Below are 15188 nucleotides of genomic sequence, written 5' to 3'. Positions count from 1 at the left end.
TCCCAGCAGAACCAACTCCATACAGGGTGTATTTATTTTTTATACATTTAACACCGAGAAGACAGCCATTTTGATGGGACTCATCTTGTCCCTGGTGCATGAGACATGTAGAGCCAGAGGGAACCTGTCACAGTCCACAACTTCACTATTTCCAACCTGCAGGGACACGTCCTAGAAACGGATCCAGTACATGGCACTGCGGATACGGTTGTAATCCAAGAGCTGTTCAATAGGACCTGAACGAACAGAAACAGAGTTAGTCACTGGAGACATAGTTCAAATCCCTACGCAGTTTCCCATGGTCTTAAAGCAGACAGTGGCAGAGCAGACAGCTCACAATCCAGAGCAGCTATGCACAAAACCAGGCAACTACACCTCAAACCTGCATCAGGAAAACCAGCAGATACCATCTTTTGACAAAGAAACCGTTACTTATTTCATCAGAGCAAGCTGTTTTCTCGCACTGCTCCACAATGCTCAGTACAGCTCTACATAATGACATGAAAGACGGGGAGCCACCAAGCCATGGAAATTTTGGCTAGTTCATTCCAACTTCCTGTTCAAAAACTGTCTCCTTTTTCTAAGCTGCTCCACTTTGAAGGCCAGAGGAAACAGCTGCATGGAGGAGGGGAATCCACAACCCACAGGAAGGAGGCAGCAGAGCAGAGCTGAGCTGCTCAGGCAGGTTTTCTGAAAGGAATTTGTCCTTGGTCAGACAGACATGCCAGAGCAGCACAGGAGAATCAGGTCCCTTCACTTCCCTTACATAAACCACCATGACCCCAGGGTAAGGACACCTGGCAGACGCCACTGGGCCTGCACCCAGCTATGGGGCTCCCAGTCTTAGTCAGGGCTCTACAGCAAGTAGACAGGCGGGGAGGACAGCCAGCAGCTCACTGCCACTGCGCCTCCGTCACCTGCAGGCTTGATCTCTTGGCAAATGTGCGTTGGCACATCTAATGTGCAAAGGTAGGAGGATACCAGCAAAGAACCAGAGCAGTTGGGAGGCCACAACAGACACATGAAACACAGCTCATTTCCACTCAGCTCTTGACCCTTTTTCTGGTTTTTGAGCTACTGTGCACTAATTGCCACACACTACTTACCAACTGCTGCAATTGCTGGGCATTTGTCATAAATGTATTTACTGCAGATCTCTCTCACCATTCTTGCGTCGACGGCCTAATAAATATCAAACAAGCAATTAATGACCCCTCTAGCAGACCTGCCTTTCTCAATGTTGGAAGTTACTGTTGCCATTACATATCAAGATCACTAAGAAGATACTGTCAGACCCTTGGGGGCCATCTGGACCCACTGTCCAGCTCTTGTCTGAGAGGATGTCTAATGTTCTACACAGCACATTCTTCTGAGGGTACAGAAGGTACGGCAGTCCAAAGTCAGAAGCCTTCCAAGTGATATAGCAGCTGCAGAATTACAGAGACTAGATGCTGGCCACCTCTAGGGCAACTGTTAAAGGAATTTCAAGTTGTGCTGCTTAACACAGGCACATGCTCTGTTTCTGGGATGGACTAAATCCAGCCACAGGGACACAGGATACACTGACTGAGCCTATGCCAGAGATTCTGACATATTTATGTCAGCAACAGTGAGCTAACCACCTGGACTCCAGACAGCTTGCCAAAGAGATAAGTAAGCCTCATGTTACTGCAGTAAACTAAGGCCAGAAGATGCTGACACCAACCATGCAAGTGCTCCAACCAAAAGAGATACTTACAGCAATCCTGGCATCCCACTCCTCCAGAGGGATACGGCGTCCGTAGTTTAAGAGATGGCTTCCAATATTCTCACATACCGGTGTAGTACCTAGACATTGAAGATATCACATGGTCAGCATAACAAAAAGCCTTCCAGAACTGCATAGTCCGACCATCAGTCAGAGCAGACAGAAGAAACTCTAGCCATTAAACCAGCTTCTTAATGAAGTACCAGTCGTATTTACCACTCTAAGCAGCTCCAGCAGAAGTTAAGCATACAAAGATTGCTTCACTGGTCTCCAAAGTGTTATAAACAAGACAGACCAGTTTGAGGGTCTCAATTCTTTCACCAGGCAGCACGTTATTCACTCTGAGTAACAGAATGACTAGAAGTTTACAGAGTCAGAGCTAGCTTGGAGCACAGCAGGCGGGGGTCAGCTGCTTTCACAACATGGCAGGAGGAACGCCGAGTGGGAGAAAAAGTATTACCCAGTGCCTGTCAGCAGTACTGCAGTGTCCAGCAGAGCCCCTGCTCCCCAGGAAAGACATAAGCAGTAACCCTCAGAAAGCTGCAGAGTGGTCAATCCATAAACAAGAACATACCATCCAGTTGAGCCACCATGGCATTTCGGAGATAGTTCTTGGCTCTCTTCACCTCTGACTCTGTCGTACTAGTGCACAGACGCATCCTGGAGAGGAGAGGGAAAGTCCGCTAAAGCTCTTAAAGATGTTTGTCTGCTCAGACAGAAAGCAAATTCCTCCCTTTCCCAAGCCTCTGCAGAAATAGCTATTATCAACATCAATTGTCTTGCAGGCTTGAGATTCATTCTTGATCGCTGCAGAGCGGCTAAGAACTGGGAAGCACTGAACAGCAGGAGTCAAGAGCTCAAGCCTACAGGCAGGGAATATCAGCCAGCAGGTTACATGCTGAGTTACACTCATAAAGGTCTAAGCAGCCCTGGTGCCAGCTCTAGCTTGCCCATCAGGCACAGCAGTAAGCAGTCTGCAGTACGCTATCACAAGAGAAGGAAGGCATGTCAGCTATTCCCACACACGGCAAGCTGCTATGGAAACTGATGCTGAAAGAACAAGACAGTTCCACAGAGCCTGTTTGAACTCCAGCTGCTAAATCCCTTCCTCCCCTGCCAACCGCAACGTCTCTGGGGCAAGGGCTAACTCCATCTGCTCCACACGCAGCACGGCTCAGCTCAGTCTTAGATGTAGCCTTGAACCATTCCATGGGATATACATGTACACAATAGGACAGACAGACAGAAGGCCCCCCAACGCTGGCGTGACTCCAGCAGCGGGGCATTTATCAGCTGCAACGCAGGAACTCTGCCTGCTTTGCTCAAGCTTAACAAGACAATTGAGATCTGTCCCTTGGGAAAGCCTTGTCTCTAAGGCATGATCTCACTTGTATATAAAAAACGCAAAGCCTAATCGCTAATACTTGGAAGCATGAATGAAAGACCTGAAGAGCCCTAAGGTAATAAAATAGCTCCTCAAAAGCCACATCCTAAGACATTTACAGAAACCACTTAGAGGATCACTTCAGCAGAATGCAAGTTACCAAGAAGTTCATAAAGAGACACAACTCTGAAGACCTAATACGCTCCCCCACGCCAGCTCAGTCTCCCACAAGAGGGTCAGATCTTAAACAGGAACTTTTGCCAAAGTTGTACTTACCACTCCCCCTGAGCACAATATAGCATATCATCTATGGACAGAGGATCGGAAACAAAATGGAAACCGAAGAGGCCAGTATCAGAGTAAGAGGTGTTGAACGTCTGGAAACTGTGGCAGAGATCATGCTCCACAGCAAGCGTAGCCAGCCTGCTGGACTGATTCTGTAAATAAGGAGATACCCTCAGCCATTTCAGTCTTACAGCTTCCTCAGAGCTCAAATTCTTTCCAACAGAGCTGTTTTCACAAAGACCACAGACAAGACAGAGTGGAACACTTTGGTGAAGGAGAGCTTAATTTAGACCCTTCATGTGGTCAACAGATGAGATTCACTGGTGGAAAAGCCACAGACAATGGCTTAAGAGTCCATCCAGCAAAACCATTTCCTTTCCCAGCCGCAGACGAGGAGCTGGTATGCATACCACCAGAGTGGGAGAAAATGGGAAGCGCGAGGTCTACCAGTAGCAGGGGTTAGCACAGTTATGCAGGCCAGACAGATTCCAGACGAGAATGGATGCAATACTGGGGGTTTAACAAGTTCTACTTGTTTTGCAGTTGTAAGACAAGCTTGTATGAGGGGACTATAGACTACTCTTGGCCTGCTTCCATCACCACCACCCCTAAACGGTTAGTTTGTCAAGGCAGGAATAAGCTGCTGAGAATTCATCAGCTAAACCTCTTCCAAACTTAGCAGAGAAGGTTCAGTTCATGTGCCAGCATCACCTCTCAAGAATTGTCCTGGATTAGCCTTGATTACACTTCTACCCTACTTTCCAGGCTCCTAACCGCTTCACAGTTGGAAGCTAACCACAGCAGCGTCCCATAAAGTACATTCATCTAGGGTCCCCACAATACTTCATACTAAAAGGCTCCAGGCTCTCCCTGGCACACTCACAAGTCTCTTACCTTACCACCTCCAAAAGTGCGGTCATAGCGTCCAATGATAGCATTAGCCACATTGAGGACAATGTTGTCTGGATCAGCCCATCCTGGCCCCTCCACAGCGAGAGCAATATGGGCAACAGGCAGAGCATCATCTCTGGCACGGATCTAAAAAATCATCCAGGAGTGGGGGAGAACAGCATGAGCACTGTAGCTTTGTCTGCAGCCTGCTGCAATGCCAGGCTGACAGACTGGGGGACTTGATATTACCCCAGCGAAATGAAACAGTCTCAGGCACTATTGAGCACAAACCAGCTGCTCCGACATGAGTTTTCCAGCAAATGACATAAGCAACAGCCCCACATTCTTAACAGATTTGGGTCCTATCTAAAACCCAACACACTGTGGCAATAAACCCCAAGAACAGAACATGGGGCCACTACCAAGATGTTGCATCACCAGCTTCTCTGAGATGCACAAACAGATTTTTCCTCCCAGAAGCAGCTGTAACTGGTTTCACATTCATTCAACAGTTTGGCAACAGCTACTTGTTTTATTCAGAACCAAAACAACTTTACCTCACTCCCTGTGAAGCGACAGCGTGGGAGGACAGGCACAGCATCCTCTTTGTATGTAAAAGATACTCCACTGAAGTGTTGCCTAGCTACATCTACCAGCTCTTTGTGGGAAATACCTGGCAGTGGGAGAGCGAGAGAGAAACATATTTACAGTCTTAAACAGTTTAATTTAACAAAATAATCTGATTTCACATTAAAGATGTATGACAGGGGTTTGATCACCAGCATGAAAACACCCAGGCTTCCCAGAATCACAAGGGTCTAGAACTTGCCTCCAGCAGCTGCCAAGACCATACGAGGTGCCTTGAAGTGAGTATCAATATATGAAGCTAAATCTGCTCGAGTCAGATGCCTAGGAAGAACACAGAGACACCCAGTATATCAGCATCTCTGAACTGCAATGACGACAGGCTTAGGAGAAGCAAGTTCACAGTGCAGAGACAGCACTGATATTGTTCATTCTCTTAGTTGTGGGGTAATACTTTTTAGAATCAAGACCGCACTGTCAGTGTTTTCCCTGTGCTCTAATTCCAGAGTACAGAGAATGGAAACCAGTGGCCAAGACTGACAGTTAAGGGTAGGCTTCAATACAGACTAGAGGGTATTCACCCTGGGCACTGAGCCACAAGCATCCTAAGAGGTGCATATGCTCCAGGTCGCTGCTTTAATGAGCACCTCTAGCTCTTAATTTCTCTAATGGAGTCAAACTGACAAGTATGGGAGAGGGTTCAACCTGACCGCGCCAACCTCACAATTTGTGTGAGGGGGATTCTAATGAATGCGTGCAGCATTACACTTCCACCGGCACCAACAGGGAAAACAGTAAAAACACAACAAGAAGCCCACGGGCACAGATCACCTCTTTGTACAGACTGGTTTCCTTGTGCAGTTGCCACTACTGAGCAGCAGCGGTCGTGCACCCCAAGGACTGAACCCACGGACCGTGTACCACATCCAGCCTGTTGCTCACTTAATGTTCTCTGTGGTCCCCTCGACAGTGCGGGCCAGTGCAGTCCCCTGGAAAGCAGTGGCATGAAGGTAATCAAAGGTAACATCCGTCAAGTTGCTGTCGATTTCTTTCAACTCCTGAAGGATGACACCACGCTCCTTCTCAATCTGAGACTCCTCCAGCGCACAGTTCTGCACAATGTCAGCCAGAAGCTCCACAACTGCAACACATTTCCTATGTTAGCAATCCTCCTGCCTGACTGAGAACAGATGCACAGACAGCAGGGGCACCACAAGAGGAATGAGCAACAAACCACGCTGGGGAGTGCAAGCAACATGATAGAGATGAGTATTACACATTCCCACAGCATCAGGGAGGGACAAACAACATTTTAGCATAAAGTCTCAGAGTCAGCTTGCCAAGCATCACTGCCAGTGCAACAGCTGCAGAAGGTGAAGCACAACAGAAGCAGGGTACTGTTGCAGAAACATGCTGAACCCTTACAGAGAGCTTGCAACATCTACAGCGTACCCCACATCTACGGCAAGGCCCATAGCTCTGACTCAAATCACCACCCCTGGACAAAACCGACCCAAAAAGGTATCTGCACATGGTAGCACAGAGCACCAGCAACACCTCCATGAGCTGCACTGAGGACTCCTGACATAGTAGTTGCCACTGATTCCAATTTCTCAGCTCCACAAAATAACCACAGACCACTGAACCCCCCTGCTCTCCATTCTGGCAACATAGTGCAGCCTGATATAACAAGAACTTTGCAAAACTGGTTTTAGAATAGATGAACTTGCAGCCTCCAATCACCATGTCATGGCAGTGCTCTCTTCAACTACCATCTAGAACCTCCAATTTACTGCTCAGTTACAACTTAATTCCCTGGTCTGCCATTAGAAAGGATGCTGGTGGGAAACACAAGCACATGTGCTCACGTAACCTCCAAATCACACTTTGCTCACTGGCCATCCTACCTTTGGGCATGTCCTTGGACAAGGCTTTTATGTAATAGGCAGTCTGCTCACGCGAGGTGTACCCATTCAGGTGAGCACCCATACTCTCCACCTCCTTCTCAAAGGCAGCGCCAGGACGCTTTTTTGTGCCCTAAAAGAAAACAGATAAACACAATTATGAAACCAACAGATTACTGTTTCAGGCAGAACTAAAGCAAGGAAATGAACAATAAAGACCTAAACCAATAAAACCTGTCACATGATTTATAAAAGCCAAGAGCAAGTGCAGAAAGCAAGAGACTTAAAACTTGGCAGCTAAAGGATGGCTGAAGTGTATTTTGAAAGACCAATAAAAATCCAGCAGGGAAGACCTACACTAAGAAACAACAGTGGCTGAAGATCACATCTGTGGAAAGAAACCAAGAACAAGTCTAAACCAAAAAATAAGCAGGTTTCTAGCTACCCAAGCAGCAATATTCAGAAGAAGCAGAATAGAAGCAGCAAACTGCTTCTAATATAGAGCTCATCCCTCAAGGAGCAAGTCAGATGCTGCAAGTTGCCTATGGTGGCACAGGCTAGACTTGAGTCAGCCAGTCCCAGGCTTAGATGCCTTCTGCCCTAGGGCTGCTCAGCAGACACATTATTAGAAAAGAGCTGTAGCCTCTAAACTTTGCTGGTTCACTAAGAAAATAAAATTAAAATAAATAGCTACAGGAAATGCTGCTTTAAGTTCTGCCTACTAACTTGAAAAAACACGCTTCACAATATATTCCTGTATGTGCTCTACACAGTCACTGGGATAGTCAGGGATTGGAACCACAGAGTCAGAGACTGATTCTCACTTGTTACTTACAGCTTTTTTTCCTTTAAGAGGGTAAATATCAACTAATAAATAAAAGTTACCTTAATTCACGCATGCTTGCAAGTTGCCGCATATTCAAACAAAGAGCACCTTATAGGCTAGCTACCTTTTGAAGTTTATTTTTATACTATGTGCAAAGCCTCTGGGACTCAGATGACCTGATTTACACTCTCTTTTAACAGCTACAGCCTCTGAAATGAGAGTGCAAAATGTAAGTGGAATATTTAGAACAGCTCTCCACACAGTCCTGTGCCAGACCTAGCATACCTCCTTACCTTAAAGGCCAGATGTTCCAGGAAGTAACCAGCTCCATTGTTCTTCTCACCTTCATGGCGGCTCCCCACCCCGATCCACACACCTACCTAATGGCAAATGCACCAAGTACACATATTAGAAAAAAAAACAACCAAACAACCCAAGCCTTACGCCACAAATACAACAGAAGGGACAAGAAGTCTGCTCCACAGATGTTGCACTAGTAACACTAAAATAAGAACAAGCACCAGCAACTACTTTCCATACACATTTTGTTTGGCTTTTTACCTAGCAGTTTTGCAAAACCCTTTTGGTTTGCCAAAGGGCAAACCCCTTTGCTTTGCCAGAGATATAACTACTACTGGTCACTTACTGCTTACACAAAAACTCTAAGTCTGCGAAAATTTATAAAGCATGAAAGCTTAAATACAGACTTAATACAAAGTCAGGTTTGGCCTTCTACTGCTACATTGATCCCACCAGTTAACAACAAGCAGTGGTAGGGTCTCTGTTAAAAGTTTTGGTTCAAATAAAGGTTTGTCACTTGTGGAAGACCAGGCAAGGCCGACTGTTTCAAGTAATCCCTCAACTTATCTTAAACCTACCGTACATGTTGGCTGATTGGACTCCTCTGAAGCTACACGGAGCCCATTGTCTAGAGTGGTGACTTGGGTCTCGGGGATGTTTTGGAGTGTCTGGGCATAAGTGGCAGCACCTCGTTTCCTTGTCAAAGTCAATAAGGTTGCCTAAAAAAAATAAAGGTTATCACCACCACTAACCAGCAACTCTGCAGCGCAGGGCAAACCTCCAGAACGCAGACTGCCAGGCTGGCACACAGCTGACCAAAGCCAGGCCAGACAAACTCTTTCACGTTTATAGCGGGGAGTTCCTGCTACACACCGCTGGTCAGCCGGCGGGCTGGAAACCCCACGCAGCCAGAGGTTTGCAACGGGTCGAAAACCGCAAAGACGAGTCCCACGAACCGCGCACCGGGGCGGAGGAGGGGGGCAGCCAGCAGCCCCCGCAAGCCCCGCGATGGGCGAAGGTCGCCGCCGCCGTCCGGAGCCGGAGGGTTTCCATGGCGACCGCCGCCCGCCCCGCATCGGCCGCCGCGTCCCCATGACCTTCCGGGCCGGCCAGGTCCGGCAGCCCCACTGCGCCGCGGGGCCTCCCGCTGCCCCTGCCGGCCTCCCCCCAGCCCACCTCGCCGCCTCCCCCGCCGCCGGCCGCGGTGACTCACTGAGGGGCGAGGGCCCCACAGCAGGGCCCGCCCGGCCGCGCGGCCCGCCCGACACACAGAGGAAGCCGCCATCTTGTCCCTGCAGCCGCCGACAGCGCGGGCCGCAGCGCGCCTGCGCGGGCGGGCGGCGCGATAGACGGGGAGGCGCGTGTGCAGGGGCCGAGCGGCTGATACGCATGCGCCGAGGGAGGGCGGGGCGCCGAGGGAGGGCGGGGCGCCGCGCATGCGCCCTCTCGGGCGACGGCGCCCCCTGGTGGCGGGAGGGCGCGGGGGCGGCTGGGGCTGCGGGGCTCCCCAGGGGATGGGGGTCCCCAGTGGCGCGTGCTCACCCGTACCCTTCCCCCAGCCGCGTCCCGGCGGGCCCGGAGCGGATCGAAGGGAAAGGTGGCAGAAAAGCGGCAGAGGGTCCGCAGGGAGGGCCAGGCCTGGGCGTGGGCCTGCCCGAGGAGTGCCCACCAGTGCCAGGGTGGCAGCCAGGTGGCCCTGCCTGAAGTCGCCTTTATTGAGGAAACTGCATTAAAACAAAGCCTGAGAAATGCTACACCGTTTAATCCGTGATGCCAGCTCACTGCCGGGAGCAGACCCCCCTTGGCCTGGTGTGGGGCCCCCTCTGCCACCCCCCAAAGCAGGCCTGGCCTGGTGGGCCGGGCCCGAGCAGGGGCACGAGGCACCCTGTTGGGACAGCTGTTGGGACAGCTGTTGGGACAGCTGGAGCAGCTCTGTCGCGGGGGAGCTCACAGCCAGGGCAGGGCCCCAGCTCTCACAGTCCGGAGGTGCTGGTGGGGTTACAAGGCCTCCAGGCCTTGGGGTGGCTGAGTTGGTGCCAAAGCAAAGCCCTCCTTGCCCGCCCAGCTCCTCAGGGAGACATCTTCCTCTTGCAGGGCTACATTCTGGTGCTGAGGTCCACCTAAGGGGGACAGAAGAGGAGTTGTCTTGGCTGCGCCTCCCTCCATCACAGTGATGGGGACGGAGAGGCTGGGTGCTTACCGAGGCCCCGCGCTGCTCCCTGCTGATGTGGACCACGGCGTCATGCACCGAGGGGAAGAAGCAGTGCTTCGTGATGGCTGAGCTGAAGAAGTTGCCCCGCTCCAGCTGGTCAAGGACGGGCACTGTGTGGAGGGAGAAATATTCAAAGCTATAGCACCTGGCTATACTTCCACCTGAAGCAGCCTCCCTCCCCCTGCACTGCGGGGAACACCGGGGCCATCACCAGGGATCCAGCTGCCTTGCCAGAGGCTGTGGGGCTCAGACTGGGTCTGTGGGACACCCTGCAGCACCTGTCCCCTGGGAAAACCCCGGGGATATGGACACCATGGAGGGAGCCCCAGGCCAGCAGCTGTGTTCCAAAGCGGCGGGTATGCTTGTATGCTTGGCAGGGTCTGGCGGCTCAGCAGAGCCTCCTCACCCGGGCAGCCGGCAACAAAGACGTCCACTTCTATCTCATGGAAATCCCTGAAGATCTGCAAATGGCAGAAAACGTTTCACCTGGGAAGAGGGACGGGCAGCAGCCATCGGGCCACCCTGGTGATGCCCTCAGCAAAGCTGCAGGCCCACCTGCACCCCCAGCCCCTTACATTCTTCAGGATCTTGATAGAGACAGTGTCCACAAAGCTGACGGGGCTGAAGTCCAAGATGATGGCGTGCAAGCCAGGCTGGGGCAGCCCCAGGGTACGCAGGGTGGGCTTGGGGGGTGTGCTACCCTCTGCCCCACTCAGCTCGATCACTGCTATGTCCGGACCATTGTGCCCATCCTCTGTGTCCTAGGGGAGGGAATGAGACCCAGCCTCACTGCACGGGGGCTGGCAGCACGCCTGGCTGGGCAGTGTCTGCCTCTGGGCTTGCCTTGCCCTATAGTGCAGTGGGGCTGGGTGAGGCTCTTTGGCCATGCTAGAGCACGGGCAGCAGGTGGCTGTAGGAGTGGGTGCCTCACTTGCACCTCCACTCACTGTTGGGCTCTTTCTGGATGTTTAGACCCACCCCTCTTCCCAGTGACCCTCTCCAGAGCCAGGCTCGTTAGCTGGCACCAGGTCAGCCTTTGCTCTTGCTCTTAATTCTGATTAACTCACCAAATGGCTAATGACTTACTGGCTCCATGACCTAATCATTAACAGCCTTTCCCTGCCAACCTTGGGTGTGACTTGTGGCCCAGCTCTGCCCTAGGGCCCCTTCGCACCCAGCGGCCCCAGACTGAAGCGGGAGCCCCACAGGCCACCGAGCCAGTTGAATGCATGGGCAGGAGGGCCAGGGCCAGGCAGGAAGGTGGTGCAGGGTGGCACCGGAGGGGTCCCGGTGGCAGGGAAGCACCTTTTTCCACTTTGCCTTCTCCTTCTCTGCTTTCTTCTGCTGTTTCTTCAGCTTCTTGAGGGCCTTCTTCTTCTTCTCAATCAGGCGGTCCACGTTGATGCCACTCTGCAAAACAATGCATCCCTGTGTCCTCAGGCACCCCATCGCCACCCTGGGGAGCACTCGGGGGCTGGAGGCTCTCCTACCTTCTTCTTCAGGGCCTCAGCATACAGCTCCACGTTGGCAAAATAGAGGGTGGAGGAGGAACGGAAAATCTTCACACCGGAGATCTCCTGTGCCTGGGGGCAGATGGGGAGGGTGCTACCCCGGGGATGGAGTCTCCTGCTCCCCCTCCCTCCCTCCCCCAAAATACCCCCGGCTCCTTTCCCCAGCCAACAGCCCCTGGGGGTGCTTTGAACTGCCTCCCCACTGCAGGCAGCTCAGCTCCCCTCCCGCCCCCGGCGCTGTTACCGTCTGATATTCAGCCACGTCCCTGTAGACATCAGTATCGGCGATGCGCCCCAGGATGGAGTAGTGGGGGCTGTGGGGAGCACAGCAAGAGGGTGAGGTCACCACAGGCTTCCCCAGCCCTCAGGATGCTGCCCCAGCCCCAGGGTACTCACAGCTGGGTGCGGAAGATGACAGTGAGCAGCCCAAAACCCACTGAGGCCGCCAAGCCAATGTCCAAGTTCAGTATGAGGGTGGCCACGAATGTCACAATCCAGACCACCTGAAGCGGGGACACGGTCAGTTGTGGCACGGCCTCCCTGCCAGCACCTGCAAGCCTCAGGGAGGGTGGAGAAACTCTCTCCAGGGACAAGAGTAAATCCCTGGGGCTGGTCAGCACCTTACCAGGTCCACCCGGTTGGACTTCCAGAGCATGCAGAGGTCATTGAACTGCTTGAACATGCCTTTGAGGTTGATGATGATGATAGCAGACAAGATAGCCTAGGAGAGAAGACCCTGCAGCTATGAGGATACTGAGGGCAGGTCTGGGGGCAGCTCTTGCCTGTTCCCCTGCCCCACCACCTTGCCATGGGATGGGCACCGGGTGGGACATGGCATGGAGGCTGTGGAATCAGGTGTACCTTGGGCAGGTCCCGGAAGAGCTCTCCAACCTTCAGGATGGTCACCAGGATGACCAGTGATGCGATGACACCAGCTACCTGCACAGAAGGAAAACGGGAGGCGAGGGGTGAGTCCACCACCACTCGCTGTGCTTCTTGCCCCCACAGAGGGAGGCAGTGCTGCCCAGACCCACCTGGCTATTGCCCCCTGTGCTCTCCTGTACCAGGCTCCGTGACATGGAGCAGCTGATGGCAAAACACTGGAAGAAGCCACCTAGGAAGTTGCAGAGGCCCAGCGCAATCAGCTCCTGCAGGGACAGAGCAGTGGTGAGGGAGCATCATGCCTTCCCCTGGCTGCAAGTACAAGCTTGGTTTTCACCCAGGGAAAGGACCCTGCGTGTTGGAGCATCACCTGGTTGCTGTCCACTTTGTAGCCGTGCTTCAGGGCAAAGATCTTGCCCAGGGAGATGCAGATGGCATAGCCCACCACAGCAATGGCGAAGGCATTGCCCACCACCTGCCCAAAGTAGCTGACGTTAGGGGCCACAGGTGGCTTCAACCTACAGCCAAAACAGGGAAACGGGGCTGAAACAGGGGGTCCCGTGGGCGGCACGGTGCCCCGGCACAGCCACCCTCACTGCCTGGCCCTGCTCACCCGCTGGGAATGTTGCCCACCACAGAGATGCCAAACTTGGCATTCAGGTTGACGCCGTAGGAGATGCCAGTGGAGATGATGATCTGAGGGAGGATGGCTGGAGTGAGGCAGGGCCTTCCTGCACAGGGACCATAGTGGAGGAAGAGGAGGAAGGAACTCGTGCCCTAGAACTGCACTCGCCAAGGCACCCCATCCCACTCCTCCCCACCCTGGAGGGGACAGGGCCACCCATGGCTTCATCCCCACAGGGAGCTAAAGCAGCTCTGGGTACCGTGATAAGCTCGATGGGGATGGGCATGGGCAGCTTGGAAGCCAGCTTGTGGTTGAGCTCTTTCACGATGAAGATGGCCACCATGGCAATGATGGCTGTCACCAGGGTGCCCACGTTGGTCTCTGGCAGCTTCTGGCAGATCTCGATGAAGGTCTAGAGGACACAGAAGGAGGGAACTGGCTCAGGAAAGCAGATGCCTCCACAGTAGTTTTTTTGGAGCCTCTGTGTGCTCCACAGATGAGCACCTAGGAGGTCCCAGTCAGCAGTGAGCCCCCGCTCACCATGAACATTGAGAGCGGCCCTGAGTGCTCCCCGACAGAGACCCCGAAGACATTCTTGAGCTGGGAGACGAGGACATGCACAGAGGCAGCAGTGGTGTAGCCGCGCACCAGTGGGTCTGAGAGGTAGGTCACCACGAAACCAAACTGCAGGAGGCCCAGGGCCACCTGGGAAGAGAGGCGGCAAAAGTGACCCACCGCTTGCAGCCCTGGTGCATCACGGCCCCCCATTCCCTGCCAGTCTAGGCTGGAGCCCCCTTACCTGGAAGATGCCTGTCAGGACAGTGATGGTGGCCACCAGCTCCACCCTGGCAGCATCCCGCTGTGCCTCATTGACTGTCATGTTGCTGCCATTGACAGATTCCAGGAATTTCTCGCTGGGCAGCAGAGAGTCTGTCAAGCTCCCGATCATGACGGAGATGACAGCGAAGGGGCCTGGGGACAGGCAGGGTGTGGGCAGGGAGCCCAAGGTCAGCACCAGCACCTCTCTGAGGTCTACAGGCATCTGTCCCCTTGGACCAGGCTCAAAGTGCACCCACTGTGCTTTGGCCAACCAGCTTCTTGGTGGTGCAAAGTAAAGGCAAGAAAGGTCCCCCCCCAACCTCTGATGTGGCTCACCCCCCTCATCCTCACTCCCTCCCCCACCATCCCTGTGGGAGCACGTGGTCCCTCAGCTCACCCACAGAGTTGTGCCTGGACGTCCCGAAGAAGAAGTAGAGGAAGACGGGGTAAAAGGAGGAATAGAGACCAGTGACAGGTGGCAGCCCGGCCAGCAGCGCGTAGGCAAGCCCTGGACATAATGGAACGGGGAGACACATCACAGATGGCCGAGGCCTGGCCCCGCACCTGCAGGGAGCCCCCAGCAGCCTGGGCATGGCATCACTCACCCTGGGGCAGGTGCATGATGCCCACACTGAACCCCGAGGCAATGTCACCCAGGAGCCAGTCCTTGAATGGGTAGCGGGGCAGCCAGTGCAGGAAGGGCAGGAAGCGAAAGAGCAGGGACTTGGCAGTGGAGGCTGAACATCTGGTGGGGAAGGAGCAAGAGCCAGGGCTGAGCACAAGCTGAGGGGCTTGGGGACATCACTGAGCGTGGATGGGGCCCCATGGGAAGCAATGGATCCCATGGGACTCCCAGCTCCATCCACTGGAGCCAGGTGTCCCTCCAGACAGAAGGACAAAGTGGGGACACAGGAATTTGGGCATGGGGGAACCAACCCCCAGGTCTGCGCTGTGTCTGCCACAGGGACTAGGACAGCCAGCGCCATGCTCTCCGTGGCGGTGGGGCTGGGGTGCACAGTGCCTGGCAGGGTCCAGGCACATCCCTCCCGGCCAGCATGGTCCTACCTGGTCTTGTGGAGACAGCCACGCAATGAGGGCTCAGTGGGAGGTTTCCGCTGCACCACCTCCTCCAGGTCGGCCTCGCTCAGCACCTTGCAGGGCGCCCGGTGGCTCAGCGTCATTTCCCCCTCCATGGCCGCCTGGCCCTCCTGCGTGCC

At 53.5% G+C, this 15188-nt stretch overlaps 2 protein-coding genes across 2 annotated transcripts; both read right to left on the bottom strand.

The window, feature by feature from the left end:
* Positions 1-9267, bottom strand: LOC119147009 (cytochrome b-c1 complex subunit 1, mitochondrial). The gene is made up of 13 exons (XM_037385446.1): positions 9136-9267; positions 8501-8641; positions 7916-8002; positions 6800-6929; positions 5835-6033; positions 5137-5216; positions 4865-4980; positions 4311-4454; positions 3408-3568; positions 2322-2407; positions 1739-1827; positions 1107-1182; positions 1-236 (listed from the first exon to the last, which is right to left on the bottom strand). The coding sequence occupies exons 1-13, from the start codon at positions 9205-9207 to the stop codon at positions 172-174; spliced, it is 1446 nt and encodes a 481-aa protein (XP_037241343.1). The 5' UTR covers positions 9208-9267; the 3' UTR covers positions 1-171.
* A 395-nt stretch (positions 9268-9662) lies between these two features.
* SLC26A6 (solute carrier family 26 member 6) lies at positions 9663-15188 on the bottom strand. The gene is made up of 19 exons (XM_037384946.1): positions 15037-15188; positions 14577-14716; positions 14369-14479; positions 13952-14124; positions 13693-13857; positions 13412-13564; positions 13141-13223; positions 12898-13045; positions 12680-12793; positions 12507-12584; positions 12271-12366; positions 12042-12148; positions 11890-11959; positions 11625-11717; positions 11440-11544; positions 10710-10895; positions 10541-10595; positions 10123-10244; positions 9663-10042 (listed from the first exon to the last, which is right to left on the bottom strand). The coding sequence occupies exons 1-19, from the start codon at positions 15162-15164 to the stop codon at positions 10019-10021; spliced, it is 2151 nt and encodes a 716-aa protein (XP_037240843.1). The 5' UTR covers positions 15165-15188; the 3' UTR covers positions 9663-10018.

The sequence above is a fragment of the Falco rusticolus genome, chromosome 4, assembly GCF_015220075.1.
Source record: "Falco rusticolus isolate bFalRus1 chromosome 4, bFalRus1.pri, whole genome shotgun sequence".
Classification (NCBI taxonomy): Eukaryota; Metazoa; Chordata; class Aves; order Falconiformes; family Falconidae; genus Falco; species Falco rusticolus.
This window is presented reverse-complemented; position numbering and strand designations above follow the sequence as displayed.